This window comes from Vespula vulgaris, chromosome 6, assembly GCF_905475345.1.
Source record: "Vespula vulgaris chromosome 6, iyVesVulg1.1, whole genome shotgun sequence".
Taxonomy (NCBI): Eukaryota; Metazoa; Arthropoda; class Insecta; order Hymenoptera; family Vespidae; genus Vespula; species Vespula vulgaris.
Window position 1 is genome coordinate 2791419 of NC_066591.1, and position 27390 is coordinate 2818808.

General features: G+C 36.2%; 1 protein-coding gene across 4 annotated transcripts in view; it reads right to left on the reverse strand.

Annotated features, from left to right (window-relative positions):
* The window catches only part of LOC127064909 (zwei Ig domain protein zig-8-like), a 141557-nt gene that overhangs the window by 16696 nt on the left and 97471 nt on the right, over positions 1-27390 (reverse strand). For all 4 annotated transcript variants that reach the window (XM_050996569.1, XM_050996567.1, XM_050996568.1 and 1 more), the window contains 2 exons: positions 13018-13180; positions 3646-3893 (listed from right to left, as the gene is read on the reverse strand). In XM_050996569.1, coding sequence (XP_050852526.1) covers positions 3646-3893; positions 13018-13096 — 327 coding nt within the window. In that variant the 5' untranslated portion in view covers positions 13097-13180. The remainder of the gene's footprint in view (positions 1-3645; positions 3894-13017; positions 13181-27390) is intronic.

The following is a 27390-nucleotide window of genomic DNA, read 5'->3' on the forward strand; positions in this document are numbered from 1 at the left end:
CGTGCGTTGTGTATAGCCACACACGTTCCACGCAGGTTACACCTTGTAATCGCTGCTACCTCTCTTTTCACCTTTCTGTCATCCCATAAAATAACTATCGAAAAACTCGTTTCTATGATCAATACGAAAGACCTTCAATGCTTTTCTATTGTCCTTTGTTTAATATGATTGATCTATGGTAACGAATGACAAACAATGGATGTAGAATTTTCATCGTAGAATATATCCTAGAATAATATGAGAGATTTTCATCTATATGAAATGCAGGATATTCTTTTTCTTTTTTTTTTTCTTTTATATAATATTACGCGCAGATATTTTCTAGATATCCCAATTATATATAGATTATTAATACATACAAAATTAATATAATTTATTATATATTATTATATATATATTATTTCAATTATATATATATATATATATATATATATATATATATATATAAATTGTCGGAGGAGAAACGTCGTCCAATTAAAAACATATTCACCGTAACAGATCCTCGAATATAGAGAAAATTGAAGGGACCTTTTAAAATCGCATATACCTATCTACGGGCAAATCGTTTAACGATACTCCCGGCATATAATAGCCGCAAAACGCACGACTTTTTACGCTCTATCCATCATTCCCATCCAACATCCGTTATTCATTATCCATCAATTATTTCATATGGAAGTTTGAAATCGTAAAAACGTTTTAATTTTACGATCGTGACCGATTGTTTTACGGTACGTCTATACCTACGTGTCTGATTTGGAAAAGTCGAAATGAGTCTCGTATTTCGGGAATTTATTCCTACAAATGTTACGCATATAATAAATGTGATCTTCTATGGATCTTTAATTAATTATACGCCGAAGATAATCGCGTGTGGATAATATCGTTAGCATGTCGTCGTTAGTAGTAATAGCAACAGCAATGATATTAATAGTCCATATTCCTCTGAAATGTGACAGGCAAAGAGAGAGAGAGAGAGAGAGAGAGAGAGAGAGAGAGAGAGAGAGAGAGAGAGAGAGAGAGAGAGAGAGAGAGACATAGAAGAAGAGAGTGAGAGGTCAGAGTTTAGCAAAGTGCATCGTTTTCAGGATATATTCATAACCGAACGAGGTGATAGCGATGGTGGTTCAGGGTTTCTCAACGTTTTAGCATTTCGAACGGGCGAGTGGGTACGTTCGAGAGGATCATAACCATTAGCAGTAAAAGCGGTAACTCTTTGATATATACCGAACATATCGCGTAGCCGTAATTACCAAATTATGTAAATTATCGTCGAAAGTTACACTAGTGATGCGAGAACACGAGTCTTTTAAAACATTTCCCTCGTACTTGGAAAACGAGCTTCGTGGTTGGCTACGCTTTTTCGTTTCAATGATTCTTAAAAAATCTTTTTTTTTTTACTTGTAGATCTATAGAGATACTTTTTTTAGTTTAACGTTATATGAACGTATAGATTATATCTAGAAATGCAATGTTTGTTAACATTGATAAATTAATTATCTATTTATAAATGAATAACAATGTGATTCTCTAGCACTATGTATTCGTAGGATACTTTTTTTAATAGTACTCGTGAAAGAAACCGTATAAATAAATGTTTATACCGATAAAAACTGATACGATAAGTGTATCCGATTTGAAATTGACACGCTCCTATTACTGTAGAAACACGATGAGAAAGCGATTTCTTCGATCAGTAGGTTAGTAGCGACCGTAATTAGTATTATGCTAATGACAAACAAGGTTTCCGTTGATGTAAATTAACTCGTCAAACGCAATGTGTATTTGTAGAGGTTGGTAATAACGTGAGTTCGATTATTAAAGGAGATATTTGATGGAAGAACGTCTATCAAGGGCTTCATCGGACGTGAACCATCAAAGGGCTTCTTTGATGATGTCGACTAAATAACAGAGGAAGATGGTTTGATACTGATTTGCTTTAGCTACGTTCGTTTATCGTTATTGTGTCATCGGTCTTTGGAAAGCAAATTACTTCGTTTGACATTTTGCAAAAGAATTATTGTAGGATGAAAAAAGAGAGATAGGGAATGGAAGAAAGAGGGAGAGAGAGAAAGAGATCTGATTTTCTTTGCTAAGGGCAAATTGAAAATTTGAAAATTTTGGACGAAGAGGCAGCTTGTTAACCGGAACACAGGATAGCAAGAAGGTGACAAACTAGACGGAAATACTCTTCGTACTTGACATCATTTTTCAGGGTATTTCCCTTGACCCTTTGAACTCGCTGACTGAGCCAACGGAATTTTCAAACGACTTTCGAAATTGAATGAAAGTCGAGAGCTTGTTAGGTACGAAACGTCAGTTAGCGGAAAAGCTAACGTACCTACTGGAAACGATCGTTCCCCGACACTTTTTAATTATCGGGGATAGCCAGGAGAAAATTGAAGAGTGCACAGAATAATACATTACTTTGAAATACATACATAAAGTTAAGAATGAGTTATTCCTAATATATAGAACTATGTCTAACTTTTAAACCTTTTTCCTAAATTATTCCACTTAATTATGAATTATGATTTTCTCTCTCTCTCTCTCTCTCGTCTTTTTCTCTGTTTCTGTCTCTCTCTCTCTTTCTCTCTCTCTGTCCCTTTCATCCTATATTTGAAAAGGATTTAACGGTAAATGGACGAACGGTCAATTCGAGATCGTTTAATGATTCGGACATTGTATAGTAGATACTTAGATAGTACAACTCTCGTTAGTGGTTCAAAGCATTGAGCTTGATGGTCGAAGGTATACATGCTAGTTGCGTTTAGGTATTAAGGTAATGCGAATTGCGATTGCTCGACTCGGTGTATCTACTACTATTGCGCGGACGAGAGTGCGGCCCCATTGCGGCCGTATTGACGTGCGACGTGATGTACACACAAGCCGCGGGAAGAAGGATTGAATTCAAAATGACTCGCCGAAGGAAAGACAAACACGTTCGAGCTCGGCACGGAGTTGTTGGCTCGACAAGAACCAGACCGAGAGAGTTAGTTGGCAGGGTGAAAGAGAGAGAGAGAGAGAGAGAGAGAGAGAAATGGTGACAGTGAGAGAAGGAGAGAAAAGTTCGATTTAAAGAATCACTACATATAGCTACGATTGAATGCGAAAGGAGCTAACTCTTCGTTCGTACAGAATATTTCATCGACGCTTCAACGATCGTACTAGCCTCTCATAAAATTTTCTCTATTGAATTTCTCTATGATTTTGAAATTAAACTAATTTCTAAATTTCTAAATTTCTGATCCCCCATCTCTCTCGTCCTTCTATTAAATTATTCGTTTGCTAACACTGCCATTACATATTCATAAGGCGTAGATTTTCTCGGAATTTCCTGGATACCTACGTACTTCTACACATATTTGCTTTACGCGATATCATAACGTGTCATATAGGAAACGTTATACCGTTTAGACAGTTGAAATACGTCTCGTATTACCGCTATTAACCTTTCACAAGCGATTAGATAATCTATGATTTTTAGAGATTTTCTTCCATTCTAAAATGTTTACATAGTAATTACAATATATCTGTTATATTAATAAAAAAAAATTATACTTTAATATTTAACGTGCAGTTGCGATTAGATTTAGCGAAACGAGATTAATCGTATATCGAATTGAAGCTTAGATTGTGACATACCGTTTTGTCCTGCAACAATGATATTTTGCAGTCAAGGACGACGCTGGCACCAGCTTGAATAGTAATGTTTTTCGCTGAACTCTCACTCTCAAAGTGAGGACCCCAACGATGATCGTGGTGATGTTGATGTTTGTTCAGAGTACTGTGTGCATCGAATATGTAATTCAGCATCGGTGCGTCTGTTGCTACTGATCGCTTTGCCGCCGTTGTCGCTCTCGTTGATACTTGATCCGTTGACAAAGGTAGATCTATAAAAATTCCATCATTATATCAACAATGACTAATCTATATCAATGAAATATAAAAAAATGTTAGTTTTATCGTTAAATATATACCGATGTATTTATGACCGTATTCAATAAAACATCTTGTATTATACATAGAGGAAATCGATTTTCCAAAATTCTTCGAATATGTAGATATAAAGTTTTCTTTTATTTCTATGATTTATTATAACATTTGATATGTCAAAAATAAAGTTCACCTCGTTCTCTTATCGTAAACACGTCGGATATCGATACGAACCCTTCGAACTTGATCGGAAACATTTGCTGCGTGCCTTATCGCGATGCTCGTATCCTACGTCATCGCTTTGAACAACTCCATTTACGATTTCGCGACTCCAAGTGACATTTTGTTCGTTCATGAGTACGAAGCCGCCGGAATGGAAAGAATATTGGTCATAGCTTTTTCCTACGCGATATTCCAATGGAGAAAGAACGTTGCGCATTGTATTACATTTCTTATTTATGAAAGGAGGAAGAAAATAAAAGTGAAAAAGTTATATTGTTACTTCGAGTAGATATACATTATTTATTCACCGGTGAACAATTTTGTACCTAAGATATCGTAATTTAAAAACAAAATTCATTTTCTTTATTATAACATCCACTTTCGTTTATTTAAAATCAAACAAAATATTTTCGTTCAAATGAAAATCGACACCTCTTTACTATTCGAAGAAGTTATCCTTCCAAGAAGTTTTTTCTTTATCCATCACGATCAGAAAAGTAGATCAGAGGAACTTCGTGATACGGCACGCGCGTGCACGGCCTCGTGATAAGTTCTCTACGAAGCCGAATCGAATTTGAGATATTCAATACAGGTACGTATAGCTACGTGTAAGATCACACAAGATTGCTTTTCCTCTTATTACGAATTAAATGGAAGAAATTCGACGTTTTTCATTAGATTATTTCAGAGGAAAAATTTTTCGTGTTAGGGTGGATACGTCAGAGCGCGGAAGAGGTAGGAGTAGAAGGGAAGGAGTAGAAAAAGAAAAGATCAGAGTGTCACGAAGCGTGAAATTTTCTTTTCCCTGTAAGACAGGAATTCTTTTCTTCTTTCTCTTTTCTTTCCCTTTTCCACCTTCATCCTTATCCTTTCTCTCAAATCCCCACTCCTTCTCTTCCCAACGCCATCCTTTTTCATCTTCCACGAAAATTTCTCCTTCTTCCCTTGAGGGAAAGAAAAACTGATCGAGGATTCAACTGGAACTGTCGAAAGCGTGTCCGGAGTAACAAGGAGTGGGTATATGCGACTATAGGGCTCTTATCTCGAATATGAAAATCGTCGTGCGTCGTATCGACGGTACTAGGATGGGTTTCACGATCGGCGAACGTTTTATCCGTGCCTCGCGAGTCTCCTTCAAGGAATTCGGATCGTTCTGTCTGTTTAGGAGACAGCGAGCGAGACGTCGGTCTTACATAAGTGGTTATCTCGTCTAGCTTTACGTGCTTTTCGTCTTATAAGAAAAGATTCGAATTCCTAAAGAAAAATTCTTACGAAACGTAATTCGCATTTTTATGAATCTCAGTGACTGGAAGAGATGTTCGGAGATGTTGTATGTTCTTGTTGAAAGAAAAAGGAGGACAAAAGGAATGAAAGAATAAAAAAAAAAAAACATTTATTTTTTGAATCAAATTATATGCTTGCGATATAAATGACTTAGATAATTGCTTAAGTAAAAATTGATAAAGTATGGTAAATATCTTATCTCCTTGATGCATCTCAAAGAGTTTATATTGATTTTATAATGCATATACCACAACTTGTTTTAATTCCAACGAATAATCGTCGCTCGTTTCTTTCTTCAACGTTTCTTTATTCAGCAACCCTTATAAGTATTCTTTTTCAAGCAGGCTTCAGTCTTGCGAAGCTTTTTTATAACATCTCTTTTCTTTTACCTTTCTGTCAATATCTTCTCTCTTTCTCTCTCTCTCTCTCTCTTTCTCTCTTTCTCTCTTTCTTTAAATAAAATGTAACGAATATTCTAAAAAGGCAAAGCGCGAATAAATGGAAACGAGGACGTGCCGTACGTACTGTAATTACGGAGTGATCACTTAACGTAAAAATCTCATTACTATTCGCCCAGTGAATTTATTTCATTTGTATAATCCGTTTTCGTGAAATCAAAGTCAAAAACGTATTCGGTACACTTTTCGTTTGCCTTTCGGACGTAACGATCGACACATTGATAAATGAATCGATTATTGAAAATTTGAGAAAGAAAAAGAAAGAAAGAAAGAAAGAAAAAAAAGAAGAAGAAGAAGAAGAAGAAAGAAAAGAAATAGAGAAAATCTTTCTTTTCATTCTCGTTTCATGAGAACGTGATTATTGCGATTTCTCGCAATCCATCTTTTCCACTTTTTCTCTCTTTCTTTCTTTTTCTCTCTCTCTCTCTCTCTCTCTCTCTTTTTCTCTCTCTCTCACTTTCTTCTTTTTCTTTTCTTTTTCGAAAATTCGAAAGAAGATTTTCCAGCATCGAGGAAGCGTCTCGCCGCGAAGTCCTCATATTTTCATCCTACGCGAGAACCTGCACAAGCTTTAATCGACCTGCTTCGAGTCTCGCAAACACTCGAGACTTCTGACTTGGCATTTTCCCTCGTATTACGTTCCGCGCTCCGTTCCTGCTCTAGATAGAAAATGGAATCGCGTTTTCAGTAAAGAGCAAGAAAAAACGATACTTCTCTCTCTTTCTTTCTCTCTATTTTTCTCACAAGTGCTACAGAAAACGATCGGATCGGTCCTTAAAAATCGTCATCGATTTTCGAGAGATATTTTCGAATAACATATGCGATTGAATAAATAGTAATCATAATCGTTGGTCACATGCGAATTGTGAATCTTGAGGTTTAATGATTGTTGATTGCAATTCTCATATATTATTAAATTTGCGTATTAATTTGTCATAATTATTAAAAATTGCTTTAAGTGCGTACTAATTTCAGAAAGGATAAAGAAAATGAACAAAGGAAAAGAAATAAATTTAATGTATTGATCGAAACGTGAAATCTGCTACTAGCTACATATATATAATAACTCAATAAATAATCTTAACGTTCAAACTTTATTTATTTTTACGTTATATATATATATATATATATATATATATATAACAAATAAAAAACATATTACTAAGAAATAGAATGGGATACAATAACACTAGGAGACAGATGTAACGGGTTTAAAAGTTGCCTGTGACGTATCGAAGGACGCATGTGGAGCTGGACCATGAGCAGAGAGAATGGTACGCCATGTGACGTGACTACGTTGGTATGGTGGTAGTACGTGCCACTCGAGAAAGCGTGCTCGTGGTTAAAAGTCGATGTGGTTAAACGTTGAGCTCGAGAATGTACGTTTCTAACACGGCACGCTTTTCTCTCTCTCTCTCTCTCTCTCTCTCTCTCTCTCTCTCTCTCTCTCTCTCTCCGTCTTTCTCTCGAATAGGATACAGCATCGAGGCAATGTCGGTAGCGTAATTTTAGGGAGCTGCGGGCTAACCACAGTAAATAATTCCGATTCGAAGCACAGTCCAGTTGTATTCTCATGTATTATGCATGTAACGTCGTCGGTGCAGCGTGCATAACGCACATAGTCTAGACTTAGTCGATACGCAACATCGCTAGAGATAGATAAATACAGAAAAGCAGAAGAAGAAAAAAATATTTGTTAAACGTGACATGTACTTTAACAATGCAAATTTCACGATCATTAAATTTAGTAAATTAATTAAACATAATATTATTAAACGATATCCCAATGAAAGTCAAGTCTTATAATAAAATGAAATGGTTAATAGCATGTCTAGACGTATTTTAATCTTCTTATTTCTTCTTATTCAGGTAAATACATCTAACCTAAATGATAAAGTAAATATAAAAGCAACTTATTTCTAGAGATAAACAAAGAGCTTCTAAAGCTACTTTATTCCCTTACGTCGACGATTCCCGTCTCTTTACTTGAACGCGTCATCACCAACGAGATCCAATTTAACGATCGCTCGAGGAGAATCGATGCGAGCGTTTGTGCGAAAATCCGTAGAAATATCTTCACGACGAATCACCCCCGTGAGACTTGGTCGTTTCTATTTGAGAGCTGTTCAGTGAACTCTTGCGTACTCTCGCTCGATGGAATGGATTAAGGTAAAAGCAACGACGAAAGGAAGATAGTGAGAAAGAAGAAGAGAAGAGAGAGAGAGAGAGAGAGAGAGAGAGATGAGAAAGAGAGCAAGAGATAGATGCTGGAGTCAGCAGATCGGTGTTTTAACTTACAGAAGTCGATGCTACATATATATATATATATATATATATATATATATATATATATAGCGTATCTCTATTGCAACTTATCTTAGAATACATTTCCTTGCGGTTTGACCTTGATTGCTATTTGTTCGTCAATTTCTATAAGACGAATAACCGCAAACGCGAATGCATTATATTTCATCGCTTCGTTATATCAGTATATAATGACAAAAAAGATCAAATTGATTGATATCAATCGGTACGTGACACTGGGCGATCTATTCTACATTGGAAATTTAAAAGGCGCTTTCCAACGATTTTTGAACATTTCCTTCATGAATATTCCGATCAGAAGTGATGTTTATGAGAAAGCGGGCTTAAAGCTTCAAGATCTCTTTTCCATAAAATATAGTAAGGAAACGCTATCTTACTGATCTTGATCGATTCCTCTATCATGCAAAGTATCTCCTCGATATCGCTCGAAGCATCTTCTTCGTCTCGTCTCGTCTTGTCTCGTCTCGTCTTTTTTATACTTTCACTTCGTCCTTAGATATCGCCATCTTTGAAACGTCCTAACCACAACGAAAATTTACGATAACGAAAATACATTTATGAGAGATTGGAACGAAGTTAAGGTCAATACGATTTTGTCGATATTCTGTATTATATCGATATTCCATTAAATATGAAAAAAAGTGTATAGTTATGTACATGCATTTGTTTTCAATCTCTTTCTTTTTTCTTCTTTATATTTCTCTAATAGTCGTTAAACGGTCTTTGATAACTCAAATCGAAAAAAAAAAAAACTTGGTATTGGTCGTTCTCGTCAAATGGTTCTTCATCTTTACGAGGCTATTATAGTGACGGACCTTTTTACGGGGACGTAAAAAGTAGATTTGCATTGGACGCTTTGAGAAACGAACGAGCTTCGTTCTCCATAGACGACAACGACGACGACGACGACGACGACGACGACGACGACGACGACGACGATGAAGGGATGTACTACACGTCGAGTTTCTCTCAAGCAATTGCACTATTCGCTGTTCCACGCATTAAATTCTGCTGGCTCGCGTTACATGGGCCCTTTGCTCGATGTTACACATAGCAAGCTTGAAAGTCAAAGCGTTCACGCGTTAACGTATGCCTTTTCAAGCGTAAACGCAATCCAAGAAATGTTACTAATTGTAACTCGCTTCGTTTCAATGCTTTCGCCTAAAGAAAGTTAATATCAAACTTTGATCTTTTACCGAAATGCTATTTTTCATTTAATCGACGTACATAAATCTTAAAATTTATCTTTATTTTTATTTATTTTTTCGTTACGTTTATTGACGATAGATAAACGAATCGATATCGTACCTTATTACTATATTTTAAGTAGTATAAGACAAGTAATATAACAGAGTAAATTTTTTCAATGAAGTCTTTTATGTCTCTTTCTCTTTTCTTTGTACTTTCATCGAAATCAAATAATTCTCTAGCATCCTTTCCTTCTTTCAATAAGTTTTATCATAGTGATTCAATGTATCTCTCGATGCCTTCCGATAAGAATTCGCATTTCTTCGGTCAATTCTATCAATTTCTTCAAACTTTATTTCCGGAATAAAATGACAATAAAGTTTTATAGCGTATTAAGTATATTGCCGGTCAATGGAATTCCAATTTATTCGATCGTACCTCATAAATCTACGAGGCTAACTTGTCGATCGTCGATCGTTCGCATTTTTGCGATTGAAATCGTTAACTCGCTGGTTATAATATTTGTATATAGATATTTTTGATCGTAACTTCGCGTCGAGGTACAATATTTCTCTCAATTTTCTCTCTGTATTTCACGAATAAATCTTACTTTACTGAGAAAATCACACCCGGTCTTTGCCCAAAGGCATACATATATCTTCTTAACGACGTACCGTACCTTCGAACATACTCGCTTGACGTAACTAATTCCACTGAAGTGCAGGCATCATCATCGGCGAACGATACGAAGGGATTCCTCAGATTCGCTTCTACGTTTCACGCGTACTATGCATTGTCGTTGGCAAAGTTTAATCGTATTGCTTAAGAACATAATGTATCTATGTATGGGTATATGTACGATATACGCATATATATGTATATATTTATATGCACCAAATTCCTATAAATCCGCTTAATAAAATGAAGTCTGTACATGAAGGTGCGCGAAGGAAAATACATAAATGTTGAAAATGTTTATGCCAAGATAATGACTTTTATGGACCGCGTTTTGATTGGTTTTACTGTATTTATTTTCATCGAAACGTTCATTAGAATTTCCTCGACATTTTAAACAATATTGGACAAATCCCATTCGTATGAAAACGTATAACGTAAAGTTCTTTTATAAAATGATAAAATTAATCAATCGTTTTGTTCCACATGCGAAATAACTCTCGTCTTTTGACGAAAATGTTAAACTTTATAACGATATTATTCTCTTTACGCGCAGTTCTTTAATTTGAAGAACAAACGCGACTGTGCGTTTATCGGGTTTACAACTTTATAATTACTGACAACACAAACGAGATGCCTCCTAGTCACTTTAAACTGTGTGGATGTTCTCTTATTGATGCTGGAAACTCTCATGAAATGAGCGACCTCGGAGTTTCGTACCTTGTTGCGCGTCATTTTCACGAGATTCATTGGCTAATCAAACGGAACGCCCGAGGCTACAGCTAACCGTTATGATTCTGGTTATTTGGAATTTAATGGTTGAGCCTGTTAGTAACGAGCTAACACAGAGACAGAGGGTCGCCGAATCTCGGAATTTGGCACTTCCGATAGGATCTTCGTACATGCTGACGCTGATTAATCATTTCGATCGAGCATCCTTGTGATTCGATGTCGATGGGTAACCGGAATCAACGAAGAGAGCTCTAACCTCCTTACTGTCCATCGCTATACCAGAATTTTAATCGCTTCGACAAATTCATCATCGATGGAAAGCGTTTTCCTATAGATATATTGGTACGCGTGTACTACAGGGGATACCGATATCGATTATTTCTAATTGCGTATACGTGTTCTCTGTTTATGGGAATTGAATATTCCAGAAATATGTATATATATACACATTTTTTTTAGAAAATGTGATAAATGTATTTTTTATTAAAACTGTTTGAACAAATATATTTATGGAATTTTCTCAAGTTGTTTTCATTAATTCGATTTCTTCTTTCGTATCTTCAACGATGTTAGGAATTAACATTCGTTCATCAATGTGCATCGATTATACTGATATTAAATTTCTTTATGACAAATTTTGACGAACTAATCATTACTGTCGCATGACTAAGATCACAGAAATTGTCGATGGGATCTTTAATAGCTGTCGACGTTATTGTACCATAACTCGTTGCAGCTGCGAACATTTGAAATTCCCGGCACATTGTTATCATTTTGACGCGATATTCGCATCATCCTAGATATACATAGTATGCTCTCATACGGTCTACGGATGTTCGCGGTCTACGAATCATCCGGGATCGTGCATACGGTAAATCGAATTACATCGAGAGTACGACAGAATATAAATACGATTCCTTTGCATGCGATAATTGAACAGCATTCGACCATATGATAGAAAGACAAAGAGAGAAAGAGACAGAGAGAGAAAGAGAGAGAGAGAGAGAGGGAGAGAGGGAGAGAGGGAAAGAGGGAGAGAGAAAAAAAAGAGAGAGGAAACATCCCCTCACTTCCATCGTTATTCTTTTCCATTCTTTTTTCTTTCCCATACGTATCCCTGCACATTTAAAATACACATGAATTGTTTCGTTCGATTTGATCAATTAAAATCGTTCAAAAAACAAAAGAAATATTCACTTTGATAAAATTACAACAATTTTTCCGTTTACACAGCTTCATTTTCTTTTTTTTCGTGCTTTTTTTTTTACATATCCTCTCTACGGATGCATGATAAATATATTGAAGATAGTCGAATTGAATAAAATATTCGATATATATGTATATATACATTACATTTTATAATGCACTGTTAACGCAAGCTTATCTGTATCCATACGTCGATAGAATAACAAAATATTTCACTATGCAAACGAGCAAATTTCACTCTGCTCGAAATGTATATCCGCTTTACTCGATACATATTCGTGCCGCAGGCTATTTATTCTTAAGATGTCTTGTAAAGAGCTTGCTACACTAAATAGAGAATCCTAGTCCAAGTTACTATTATTATAAAGCGGCATACCTATATTTCGTACACTGACACAAATAATTAGGTTAAATCTGTAAGCATAGGTATTCCAGAATACAATGACCATGCTGCGGATTTCATGCTTCCTCGGTCTCTTCATAAGCGATTCTGTTCGAATCAATAGAATAACGAGGTGGCTATTCGTGCATTGCCCCGTACATCAATGGTATTCGAGGGTACATTATTACCGTATAAACGTAACACATAACGCGTTCGATGTCGAGTTTGTATAAAAAAAAAAAAAAAAGAGAGAGAGAGGGAGAGAGGGAGAGAAAAAATATCGCGGTGAAAAAATATTTTCATTCATACCTTTAGAAATTAAAAGCATTACTTTTATACATTTATTATATCATATTTTCTTTTTCTTTTTTTTTCCATGAAAAATAAATACGCTATAAATCTACTCGTGCGGGCTTTAAAAAAGATATTCATTATAAAAATGATCGTTTTAAAAAGGACGTCTCTTATAAATTGTTTAAATATTATAATAGAAAACTCGACATATCTTCGAATTCGATCGAACTATCATCATATGACATAATTAGGTTCACTACTGTCTTACTATTGAATAGATAGTAGGTTGAATGGAAACAATGGAGTTGAACGTACCTGTGCGTAAATCAGACGCTGATAGAAGTGCGAGGCAGCAAGTTGTCAGCAGCCGAAGGAGCCACATGACACTGCACATGACTGCTCGGCGTGATGCCGTTCACCTTCCTTATCTCTCCCCGCTACTGCGGTTCGCGTACCGCGGCTTTGACGTTTCCGTCATCTGAAACAGCCATCGTTCCTGTGTCAGCACGTATACGTTTCTCAAGATGGATTGATCATGCTGAATCGTCCATTGAAATTCGTATGACTCTTATACGTATTATGTATATTTTTTATATGCATATTGTAAATATGCATTTATAAATATTTTTCATCAGACAGATAACAAAATTAATCTAATAAAAAATTTGTTTTTAATTTTCATTCAGTTCGAAATAGCCATTACGGAATGTATAAAAAATGTATCTAAATTATAAATATAAATCTTATATAAAATTATTGATCGCACTATAGCTCGATAATGTTTTGTATTACGAATAAATGTTACACATAGAAATCTCTAAAACAGAAGAAAGACAAAACGGTTGTGGTAAATAACGTCGATTTACGGAGAAAAAGAGGGGTGTGAAAAACCACGTTTCATATGTTACACGTACATACTCGGGGTTTAGTTTATAGCCAGGAATACCATAATGCTCACGGTATTACTCCGCAATGCGGTGCCAGGTATCACGTAATTTCGCTTATGCCGGAAAATTATCACTTTTCTCTCTTGCTCTTAAAGGCATGAGTTAACGGTGTAAAAGAAAATATAGAAATGGTAGTTGCAGCAAAAAATGTTTGCTAATATATGAATATACGTGGAAATAAAGGAAATATCTTTTATTACGTTTTTATATGTAGCATCTTTATATTTCAGCTAATTAATATTTGTATAAATGCTGTTTAAATATTATAATATAATGATTCAAGTTATGCTCATACCTTGAAATAACGAATAACGTCTTTTTTTTTCGTCGATTATTTCCCCTAACTCACGAACGTAGTAGTAGTTGGTAAATTTAGTCAGACGCAACAAAATCGAATATAGAGAAAGTCAGACTACTAAAAATGAATTTAGAAGCTTTCGTGAATCGTACGATAGGAAAAAGAAACGGAGACGTAACTTGCAATGCTATAATGTAATTAACTTATTTTATTTGTGAGATAGAGAGAGAGAGAGAGAGAGAGAGAGAGAGAGAGAGTCGTGCCACGCTAATATGAAAGTATCGTCGACTCTCTGTGGGAATTAACTTCTCAAACTTATCCTCAGTTAGCGAGCAAGGATTTTAATTAAACTATAATTAAACTCTCGTTGCTGAATAGTGAATAATTTGAACGAAACAAAGAATACGGGTCCCGTACTTTCCATTCTTCGTCTTATTTTTCTTCGAATCTTTTCTTTTAAGTCGTATCCATCTCTAGAATTTTTCGTTTACATTTTTCGTATAGATCGTTATTTTCTAAAAAGGTAGAAATTCCATTATCGTTTCTATAGGAAAACGTTCTTGGATTAATTACTTCTTAACGTAATTATTTAAGATCTAGAATTTTGATAGTAACGTCAAATATCTACAACTAATCTTATATATCAAAGTGATATTAAAATTTCATTTTTCTTTGAAAGTATATAAAACTTGATACGACGAATACGTTTCCTTGATAGCATTCAAGAGATTACTTATCTTTTTTTTTCTCTACTGTCTCTTTTTTCTCATGGACAAGAGAGCTTTTTCTCTACTCGTGTCTATGTATCATCTGGGAGTTCGAAGGGCCAAAAGAATGTCCGCATAGAAATCAATTTCGGTCTCTTGAGATACTCAGGGTCATGCTTGAAAAAGATATTAGATTACAGTACCCCTTTATGGGTAGATATATTATATATCTATACATGTAGATATATAATCCACATGAGTGTGTGTATGTGTATGTATGTGTATAGGATACATTTTTCAAATTGAAATATTTAAATATCCCGAAAAAATGAAATTTTGAAAAGAAAGAAAATTTCCAACGTTATTTGGTTTTGGAGAACTAACAAATTAGAAATATCTATCGTTTGAAATTATATCGTCAAAAATGCATTGTTTTTGATATACAGAGGTATGTCGATTTAGAAAACTCACTCTGTATATGAGATTCATAGGTTGGGAGTTTCTTTGTTTCGGAATGGATGGCAACGCTCTTTGTTGCCTAATGTACTGTTATAATAAAAAGGGTATGAATATAAACGACAGAATGACAGACTCGGTATCATCGAACTTTACAATTCAAGAGGAAATCTAAGTTCCTGCTTTTGTCAGGTAATAACAGAAGAACGTTGTATCGATCGGCGAGAGCGAAAAGTAGGAAATTCATATTTCATAGAGACGCGCTAAAAGATAGTATTAAAAAGTTAATAACACTTTAGACCATATACTGGGAGGGTAAGAAAATGAAAACTCCACAGAAATAAATCTTGACGGAGCGATCGAATAAATCAAGTGAACGCTTGTGAGGAAAAAGTAAGAATGAAAGAAAGAGAGAGAGAGAGAGAGAGAGAGAGAGAGAGAGAGAGAGAGAGAGAGAGAGAAAGAGAGAGAGAGAGAGAGAGAGAGAGAGAGAGAGAGAGAGAGAGAGACGACGACGACGACGACGACAACTAGAATGTCATATTTGTGATCTCATGATTTACTTTAGATTCTGATTTGTTGAGCTAGTTTGAGATAACCGTTCACGATTTAATATATCCCCATGGAGATGCATAGTCACGGCGTTCTATTAATTCCAAGAAAGAAATGTTCCAATTGCTAGTAGAAATGATTTGAGATAAAAGAAAGTAAAAGAGAGAGAGAGAGAGAAAGAGAGAGAGGAATCTTTTCCCCTTGAAAATTTATTTCTCTTTTTCCCAATTCCCAACCATCCATTTTCAATTCTCCGTTTGCCGTTGTTTGACTTCAATGATCTTCGTTGTTCCGTCAAAACTATTCACGTATACATGTGTTCGTCTAGTTTATCATTCATCATCGGTTCCCATCCTCTTCTTCTTATTTCTTCTTTATCCATCTTCATCTTCGTTCTTCTTTGTTTCTCGTTTGTCCTCATTCTGGTTCGTTCCTCTTTTTCTTTTCTCCCTCTCTATATCTCTTTCTCCTAACTTTCCTCTTCTTTGTTCTTCACAGTTAACAGTTTCATGAGCATGTTCTCTCTCTCTCTCTCTCTCTCTCTCTCTCTCTATCTTTCTCGCTTTTACTCAACAATGATGTATCCCGATCCTATGTCCTAAATTCTGCACACCAGCACCTCGACGCAAAGAGGAGACGTATTTCGACGCTCGCGCAGTTCCACTTTTAGTACACTATGTCTTTAGGAGAAAGAGAACGAAGGTATTCTCTTCCTTCCTTCCTTCCTTCCTCGATGTAATCGCGTCTTTGCGAGTTATTACGCTAACGCGAACTCCACGAGCGACCTCGAAATTCCCATAATTCCCATTTTCATCGTCGTAATTCCTACTCAACCTCGTCACTCCACCTTTAAATCGTGTGGTTTACACGCGAACTTGAGAATTAACGGAATTAATAAACGAGGTACATACGAGATGTAATCAAATATTTATTAAAAATTTTAGACTCTATTCTTATCTATCTTATCTTTCTTTTCATTTCATTAAATTGTTGTCTTTTTTTTTTAATTGAACTTAAAGTACGGTGTATTCGGATATCTTCTATTTGACTTACTATTCTTTATTCATCAATGTCTGTAAAAACGAAGCTTTGATATTAGGAAAGGTCGAAATATCGTGATCGATATGTCGAAAACTTCGTTTTCAAACATATACGTATTTCGAACGTGTTGGTTCGTGGTCATCGTACTCGAACACCAGTTCGATTCCGTTTTGACAGTAAATCAATACCTCGAATATCGACCGATATTACGTGCGTTACTGCTGTAGGAATTCTCTTTCCTTTCTCTTCCTCTCATTTTTCCTTTTTTTTTTTTTAACACATCCCTGCAATTGCAATCTGTAGACATAAAGTACGTTTACGCTAACGTTCGACTGTGAACGGTCGCACAATTCGATTTGATATTCACCGTTCGTCGAGAATGTACATATTGTCTTACGCCAGCAATGGCACCACGAATTTTCAATTAAATCAAAAATTATTTCCGAACAAGCTCAAAAATTATGCAGATATTAATGATTCAATTTACTCTCGTCGAAATGATAATTAAAAGTTGAATCTAAAAGTATATGCAAAACCCTTGAATATCTTTGTTTCTACAGTAATATATGAATGTAAAATAGAAGAATATATTTTTATTACATTATCAAATCGTAAGAAGTTTCATTATTCATAAGATACTAGAGTTTATCGCTTATCGAGAGATAGTATCGACCATGAAAATTCGAGGTTCGAAACACGTCCTTGATTTTTGTATAGCTCAACAAGGAGAGCACGTCGGGACGAGAAAAAAAAAAGAAGAAGAAGAAGAAGAAAGAAGACGAAGAAGAAAAAGAAGAAGAAGAAGAAGAAGGAAAAGAAGGAGAAGAGGAGAAGAAGAAGACTTAAATCAGTCAGATCGAAGTTGCGTGCCGTTGCTGGTATACCTCAAGCACGTGACTTGGAAAGAGGAGGAAAAATAGGAAGAAGAAAAAGAAGCAATCGGTTACGTAGAAAAATGACAAGGGGAAGAAGAAGAAGAAGAAGAAGAAGAAAAAGTAGTAAGATCGAACGTGAGTCTGTATGGGGGACGGGAGGATAATACGAAAAGCTTGAGCGTCTGCGATGAAAATAGAGGGGTAGAGAAAAGAAAAAGAAGAAAAGAAGAAGAAAAAGAAAAAAAAAGAAAAAAAGAAAGGAAGAAAGAGGCAGGAAGAGGGAAGACAGAGGGTGATGGAGGATAGATAGAGACAACCCTCAAGTTTTTAGATCCGACCGACAGCACCGAGTTAGAAAGGACAGTGAAATGGTGGGGAAGAGAAAAGGGAAGGAAAGAGAGGAAAGAGAAACTTAGACAAGTTTAACGCCGTGGCTAAAGCGTTACTCTCTTCGTGGCTTCGAATACGATGTGGAGGAACGAGAGGCGGAGATAGAGAGATAGAGAAAGATAGAGATAGAGATAGAGATAGAGGTAGAGATAGAGAGAAGAGTTGGGGGATGAAAACTGCTTCATGGAGCTTCTCTGCGAGCGCACCGAGCTCCAAGAGTTCGGTTTTAATGAACTTTGCATAATGCTGTTCGCGAGTCCATCTAGCCACGCGTGTGCCCGAAACGTTCGCAGCAGTTATTCCGCCCTGGTACGTTTACTTGGCCCTTCGCGGAGTACCTTTTAATGCTTCGCTCTTTCAAATACGATATAGTATAGTATCGTGATACAGACAAGACTTTTTTATAGGGGAAAAAAATGAAGCCTTCCTCCCTTTTACTCGCAACCGTATAATCAACCGACATGCAAATACCATCGTGGTTTGTGAAAAAGTTATCCTCGACGGTCTTGCTGGATGTAAAAGCGTTGAAAAATCGCTATCCTATCCCCCTTGGAAAATGTCGAACGACGATTTGTCGAATTTTTTTCTCTCCTTAACGTTCCTCTGAAAAATGCTAAACGATTATGTAGCGACTCGGTGATCAAAGCATGGGACTGATATCTCTTTGCACGGTTAATTTCAATGTTGTCTAGAAAGGATTTGCTATTAGTTTTTCAAAAGGATTATGGTTCTTTTGAGACCCTTACGTTCTCAATAATTTTAGTTCATAGCTGTAATAACTTGATTAACAGCTCGATTTAAAATTTTTTATTAGCATTTGTAAGATTATATAATTATCGATATTAAGATTGAATTATTGCAAGTGTTACTGTCATAATATACGATATTTAGATCATTATTTAAATCATTTTAACAAATTATTTTTCACGATACATTTTTTGATTTATAGTAGATCGTGAAGTGAAATATAGTATGTTAGTATCAGGATAGAAAGTGTCTTGATAGTAAATAAGCTCAAGCATCTTCATCGAGGCAAATATATATACATATATAAAGAAAAAAAATATATATATAAAGAAAAAGAGAAGAATGAAAAGACTAGGAAAAATGAAAGAACCTTAGAAGGGTTCCATAACGTAAAAAAGAGTTTGGATGACGTGCAGAAATAGACATCGTCTTCTCACAGACAACTTCATTCTGTTTTTCGTTTAGTCACGATACTTTCGTGGGAGGTAACCGACCTCGAACGATCATCTTGGACCATTCCGAACTTGCAACTTTGTTACATTATCCTTTGGTAAGTACCTAAGTCCAAAACTTCGATCGATCTTGAACTACGATATCCACCCACATCTATCTATCTATCTATCTATCTATCTATCTATCTATTTCTCTTTCTTTCCCTCTCCCTCTCTCTTTCTCTCTTTCTTGTCTCTGAACTTGAACTCGATCTGAAAGACGTAATTTTCAAGTTCGTTCGTGCGGCGAGAATCGCTAGAAGGAAATTCGAATCATTCGTCTTCTACGTTCGGACGTTTCGCTTTAACACTGGCAGATCTTTTCGTTCCAGCAAGTCTTTCTTCTTTCTTTATTTCTCTCTTTCTTCTTTTTTCTCTTTCTCCTTCTCTCTCTCTCTCTCTCTTTTTCTCTTTTTTCTACGTAGAATCTACAGAACGAACGGATACTGTCAATTTTCCAAGCTCGAATATCCGATATAACTATCCGATATATTTAATGTACGTTGCAATATCATTCAATATGTTATAACTGAGCCGATATAACAGGACCTGCAGAGAGACTATGAGGTGGAATCACGAGTGTAATAACGATGAAGCTCGATTCTAGTATTATATTCTATACAGAAGTTCAGCCCTCTATCACCTCTTTCAGTCTCGTCCTAGGAAACGCGTATGCATGTGTCTAGCATTTTTCACCGTAATTGCTTGCATCGCGCATTCTTCTTTTCTCTCCTTTTCTCGCCGTGAAAAAGGAAACGTTATTACGTTGTGCGGTCGAGCCGCATCAAGAGTCGCCTTTCATCATTGGACAGGTGTCACGGCTTCGTAAGACGAGCTGCATTGTGTATGCGTATTTCTATCTAAGTAGGAAGTGTATGTGCGTATATAAGGCCGCCAGCTCGGCGCGCGTTCACCGAGCTAGAAAAATTACATTTTCTACCGCGTAATTTAATGTTTAAAGTTTTGCGCAGAGGCAGGAGTTACGAGTTTAGTTTCACGCCGCAGAAACGTCCGTAACTTCGCCACGACGACGACTCTTCTCTCTCTCTCTCTCTCTTGCTCTTTCTATATCTATCTCTGTCTTTCCTTATATATTCGCCATCTATCTATCCATGGCTTTGGAATACGTAGCTCGGAGGTTCTCTTATCACGTTGTTAGTGGGAAAGTTCGAAGTTCACTAAAGCTATCTCTCTGAGATCCTCTGATTCCCTTATACCTCTCATCTCCTCCTCCTCCTCCCACTTTTCCTCCCTCTTTTTCTCACCAAATGGAAGAAAGCTCGACCATAGCAAAAACCATCGTCCCGCTTCCTGATTCAACATCAAGTTTAATGTATTTACAAGGTTTGTTACTCTCTTGCGTAGCATCGTGTATAATTGTTGTACACTTAGCTGAAATTAGAATAGGCCTTGGCAATTATACTTACGTATTACACGTATAAAAATTTTATTCCATAAATGTTTGAGAAAGAAAAAATATATATATTCTTGTCAAATATAAAAATAAAAATTATTTCTATTCCAATTTTATAAAAGAGAACGAATACCATATCGAATACATTCTACCTTATACGAACTTCCCGTTGCTTCTTTATCAGATAATAACAAGCTATAGTTTGGCATTCATGGGAACAACGTGATACTTTCAAAGCGGCAACCGAAACCTTTCAAAACCAGCAGGCATTCTCTCGAAAGTGAATTCTAAGGAAAAGATGTGGTACTTTCTCTGAATCGAACTACCTTCCTTCGAAAGGATATGAAAACATTTTCGATTCGAGGTGGGTTAAGGTTGTTACACGTATTTTTATTATTACGTATATATATATAAAATATATTATAAATATTGTGGATATTAAGGATCATCGGAGAATATTTTCGAATGGAACTTCACGTTGGCCATTCGCCCAACGACCCAGTTATTAAAGTCCTTCGAATTCGCGTGTTGGAAGAAGATAAAGTTCTCGCGATCGATCGGAATAACAGTTCGTGAAAATTAGCCGAGATTTCGTAACCTCCGGTTCGGCCAGTTTTCACGAGCTCGAGCGAAAAAGAAAGGAAGAAAGAAAAAAAGAAGGAAAAAGAAAGAAAAAGGAAGAAAAAAAATATGAAAGAAAGAAAGAAAGGATCATATCGGGAGGATGATGATAGGTCAACTTTAAGGCGTTATACTCTTGCGAGAGATATATGTACGCGAGAAAAACTTTCGTGCCTCCGGTATCATCCGCTTAGAATTTTCCTTTTATAAGAAATAACGAGTCTCGTGCAAGTAAAGCATGCGAAATAAAATTCAGCCGACTCGATTATATTGCGAGAACAAAAAAGGAGAACTCCGAATAAAAGAGAAAGGATGAAGTAATGTTCCTTCCGAAAATGGAAAATTCGTAAGAATCACGTTACTTGGGACTATTGTGTGCACGTTGAAAATTACAAAACCGGCTTCTCCCACGCTTATACCGTCACGTTGTTCAAAAATTTTGGTCGAACGTTCGTGAAAATGTCGTGTGCTCCTTTCAAAATGATGCTAGCTACTATCTAAAATCCCCTCTCGTTGAGCCTGGCTCTAGCGCTCGTGCAAATTGGATCTCGAAGCTGGTAGTGTTTACTGAAAATACAAGGAATGCACCTTTGAAATTTCTACAAGTCAAAAACAAACCAAGCAAATGTAATTGCATAATAAATGTTCAGATCGATAATCAACCTTAAAAGACAATTTACTCCTTTCTATGGACAAAAATTGCTTAATTTTCAAAGTCATTAATAATCAATTTTATACAGAGATTAGATATTTCATAGATATGTGTGATGTATGTAATAATGGAGTTAAAATTTTGTTTACGTTTGGTCTCAGGAAAAATTTTTTCGGAAAACTCGAAAGTTATACTTAAATGTAACAGTTTGAAAATAATAAAAAAAAGGTGAAAATAAAAAAAATGAGAATAGAAGGCATCTGCAAATGCAGTAGAAATGTATTCAACGATTATTCGGTTCGGATAGCTGCCAGCCGGAGAAATGTTCGCACGTGAGTCTACTTAGCATTTAAATATCACTTCTCCCACGAATTTCCTGCTGGTACGTGGTCTCAGTTAGCGAGATGCGTTCATTTACTTCAGGACATGGACCCATCAGCTTACCCGAATGAATCTAAGAAATGAAATATTCCGTGTTTTTACGTGTCTTTTGATAATTCCTATCTAAACATCTCGATTCATCTTTTAGGATTATTTTTATTCGGATTAAGATTTATTTTCTTAATAAAAATCTCATTTCTTAAAAAATATCTTATCGAGATTACCTCTTACCTAGATTTGAAATTCTAACAAAAGCGTATATACTTATTAAGAATCATTGCGCCTTTTCTCGTAAGTTAAAATAGAACAACTTAACAAAGCCAGGGTGAATAATGAAACTCTGTTGGAATAGTAATGCTCTGGTTGGCTCAACTATAATACTAATTCAACGGCTGATAATAAGAGAAAGCGATATATAGTCTATTCGCAGTAATATATACGAGTATATAACGCAGTACTTACTCGTTAGGAGTACATACATGTATAGATGTGCACAGTTGCTGTTAGTTACACGTGAAACAGAATATTTTCGGAAAGGAAAATTGATTTAGATTAATATTGTACGCTAAACTTCTTATACATTAGATTTAAAACAACAATTTCGATTAATATAAAAAATTTGAAAGATTATTTTAAGAGAGATCTTTTATCGGTCACATAGTTCAATAGATTTTTGAGTATTGAAAAATGAAATTTTCAATTTTGAAATGTTTGCACCACTATTTTCAATTATTCGTAAGCGATTTTAAACTCGAGGGTATGATGTAAAGCCGAAGAGTTGACGTTTGCGTTTTCGTGTGTTAATAAAACGGAATATTTCATGGTCTCGTAAAGCACCGTCAATGCCGCCGCTGACGACGACGACGACGACGACGACGAAAGGAAAATATTATTTCGAAGCTAAAATGCTTCACGAGAGTTTTATTATTAAAAGTTATTTCATTCGAAGACTGAAAAGCCGAATGCTTTTTATAAGGGTTTAGTGACCACCGTTGAGTTAAACGTAACTACGCAGCGCTTGTGCGTATTTTTACGGAGTGCCGGCTTGAAAAAACCGTGTTTCCGTTCTTCTAACGATCATTTCGCAAGGGGAAAAAAATGGACGGTCTTCTCTTCTCTTACTTTTCGTTTCTATATAATCTCAGTTGTCACCCTTCTAAATCCTCGAGCCTTACGACTTTGTATATCTATAGTTTATCTTACACTAATTAGAATGATTATGATTAAACTGTTCGTTCGTAGGTTTTTCACGCTTTAGTATTACTCGAGGACGGATGAGCGTGCTAAATTACATCTGCTACCATTCGTGCGAAGAAAATCAAGAGCACACCCGGTTCTCCTCCGTCAGATTGAAACCCTCCTTTTTATCATTTTATTTCGTGTGGATTTGGAACACGTTGGCTCGCGATGAAATGAAAAATTCAAAATGATATTGTTTATAACGTCTATAATGATTATTTTATATTAATTATGAAGTAATTATAAAAGTAATCGGGTGTTAATCCAATCGTGTAAATCGATATTCAAAAATGGAATATTCATGAAATTGGGATTGGAAATTTTTTAATTAAATATTATCTTACAAATCTTTATTCAACGTATACACGTTCGAGTACTTTTACGAGAGAAATAAGAAAATTGTGTAAAGTATATTCAAAAGATAGGAAACAAGTATTCATCTCCGTCGAATCAAAACTAATAATGGTCTTTCGTTATCGACACAAGAGACGAAGTTCATCGTTAACTAAGTTTACCAAGAGGACGTAGCTTTCATGAGCCTAAAAGATCGTCGTCGACTTTATCGAAGAAGAAGAGAGCTTTCGACGTTAGGCGAGACTCTCCTAGCTCCAGGCCACTCGTTACAATTCTCAAAGAGATATAATAAACTCGTCGCCAGTCTACTCTAATTAAGAGCTGACACGAGAAAACGAACTATCGAGATTTGTCGAACGACGTTCCTGGATTTTAAATAAACCCCCTCGTCAAGTCGCTTCAAAGGCCGATTCGCGAAAAAGGTCGAACGATTGACGGGGTTGCTAACATACATCTATGTATATGTACACACGTATCTACGTTCTATATGCGTTAGGAAAGCTCGAGCTTGCGACGATTCGATTACGACTCGACAACGCGTTCTCGTGAATTCGAATGAGATTTCGTGTTTTTTATTTTTTTCTTTTTCGATTCAACGATGTTTCTTTTTTTCTTTTTCTTTTTTTCTTTTTTTTTTCCTTTTATTTTTATTCAAAGCGAAACACGCTCGTTTCTACACGGATAAACTGTTTGCCAGTAGAGTCGCCTATAAATTTGAGGGCAACGGAAATTCTCACAGTAGCGCGACGCATTACGGAAAACTAGTTTTAACGAAATAGCTCGAGTACTCACACAGAGGTACAATGTGTATATACAACAAACTCAATATACATACAGATACACACATGAAAGTGTGTTTTCATGAAGCTAAATTTGTATCCCTCGAATGTTCGTCGAAGTTCCTTTCTAACTGATACCCGGAAGCCAACTACCCATCTAACAATCAGGATACTACTACATGCTACTGAATATACTGTTCTACAGGATGTTTCTCTTCTTATCCCGTTATCTATGAGATTCGAGCAATGAACTTGACAGATAGATGAAAATTTTATTGGACCGAGTAGAAATTGAGAAGATGTTATTACTTATAACGAACGACGTTCCCTTCGACGTCCATTCCATTCATGAAACGTACTTTCAGGATTCACATGAGACGATAAATAAAATTAAGAGTGAAACGATACGGAAGAGGAGGAACGATCGAGGTGGAAAGTTCAGGCGAATAGCCTGAAAGTGGAGTCGCTCGAATGAAAGAGTTCTCCGGTTTCCGTACCTCTACCTTTCGCGGCTCGTAAAATGGAGGCTAAAGTTGGGCCGATAAGGCAGCTGCTTGCCGAGGAAAGGAGCGTTCTCAAAAGATCCAAGCTAGCGATTAATATCTCGCCGTGACCGTTTTAAGAGTTAAGCCTGGCCATTTTAATTCTTGCGATAACTGTGCTAACGTTGACTGGCTGCCTGGTTTGCTGGTTGGTTAGCTAGCGGTCTGAATAGTTGGTCGGTGCGAGCTAGCTTGCTTATAGAGTCGGGATAATATTTAACGGTGTGTAACACGCTCAGGATAATGCTCGGATAAAACGTAGATAATTACCTTCGCGGCAGCGTGACGTACGAAGCTAAATTACACTGCCTACGGCAATATACGCCTTCTTCATCTCTCTCTCTCTCTCTCTCTCTCTCTTTCGTTCACTTTCTTATCCCTGACTCACTTTTTGATATCACGCCCATACCTTCTTCTTCTTCTTTTCTGCTTCTTTTTCTTCCTTTTTTCTTCTTTTTTTCCTCTATCCTTAATGTTAGATCTCCTACAAATTCAGAGGCGATAGGGGTCTCGCTTTTTTTCGTCTCACGAAAAAGGAAAGCTTTTTCTTATTCTCCATCCTTTTCTTATTCTCTCTCTTTCTTTCCAGCTCAAATCGCGATAGGTTGCCATCATCTTATTTGAGATAAAGGAGAGAAAAGCGAAGAGAGAAAGAGAGAGAGAGAGAGAGAGAGAGAGAGAGAGAAAGAGAAGCTGTGCTCGCGAATCGTCTAAATCGTATTCCGATTCTCACATAAGATTTTCGCGAAGGAAAAAGAAAGATAAAGAAGAACGAATACATACGACAAAAAAAAAACGATGAGCAGCAAGTCGAGATTATTTTTCTTTAGGCATTTACGTTTAGAAAGGGATGTCGTTGAAACGTCGGGTTGAATGGGCTATCGTATCGAATAAATTCCAGAAATAAAGGAGAAAAACTTCTTATACATATTTTTCGATCGGCCGAGGTAATCTAATCGAAGTAGTGTTATGAATTTTACGATAAGTAGGTAATTGCATTTTGGGGTTTTCGTACAAGGGTCGTTTAAGTCGGCACAAAGTAAGTCGAACAAGGAGAATACGAATGAGAATGGAACAAGGACTTTCTTTGTTTCGGCGAAATCGAAGGGGTAGTTTGTGCAAAAGAAAATATGAAATTTCGAATTTTCCACGAAGAAGAGCCGCGTGGGAAATATACTTCGAAGAAGGAACAACCGCTATGTAGAGACTTCTTTATGAATTCGAATATCGAACGTCGAGAATATCGGCAAGACATTTTTCTTTCCGATCGATCGGATTGAAAACTGAACATCAAGACTATCGAAATAAAGAAAAAAAAGAAAGAAAGAAGAGAAAGTAAAAGATGGGAGAGAAAAAAAAAGAAAGAAAAGGGAAAGGATCAGGGACAGAAGAAGAAGAGCGCCATCGGTGGACCTTCGATCCTTTGTCGAGCTTTTTCTTAGTGTTCGGAAGCTTGGCAAAAAGAGCTTCTTCCAAAATCCTCTCACCTTCCTGTGATCCCTTCGCAATCCTCGCAATGAACGATTCTCAAGAAAGGAGAGATGGAAAGAGGAGAATGATAGCCCGAAGGAAGAGTCGATTTCGCGAAGCCGAATAAAAAGCTTGCCGATGGAGGACATCACAGATGCGGACTCGTACATTTCGAGTCTCTAGTCGAGAAGAGTGGTAGGGTAAAGGGTACGAGGTCTTCAATCCTCGTGAGGGACGTCAAGCGTGGAATTAGGTACTTTTACAGAAGGGTACTCAATGTGGCCAGACGCATGAGTTTGGAACGATGGTTAATTACGATGTTTCTATCTTCTTCTATCTTTCTATATATTATCCTTCCTCTCTTTTCTTTCTTCTCGATCCAGAATAAGTAACGTTATTGTATCAGTATATTATTAATTAGCAGAGATATTGAAAATATCTATAAAAAAAAAGGAATCGTTTGAAATATTAGTAACATTTATTCATTGAGATAATGAAAATGTTAATTATGATGTATCTATTATAAGATCATTAAACGATATTTTTATATCTACACATACACACATACACATACATGTAATATACAAATTCTCTCTCTCTCTCTCTCTCTCTCTCTCTACATTTCTATCGATAGATCGGTAGGTCCTTTTAGTTTATTTACTTTTTTCTTCATTATTCTCTTCTTTCAATTTTCTATTCTCTCTTTGTCTACCTATATTTTTCCCTTGTTCG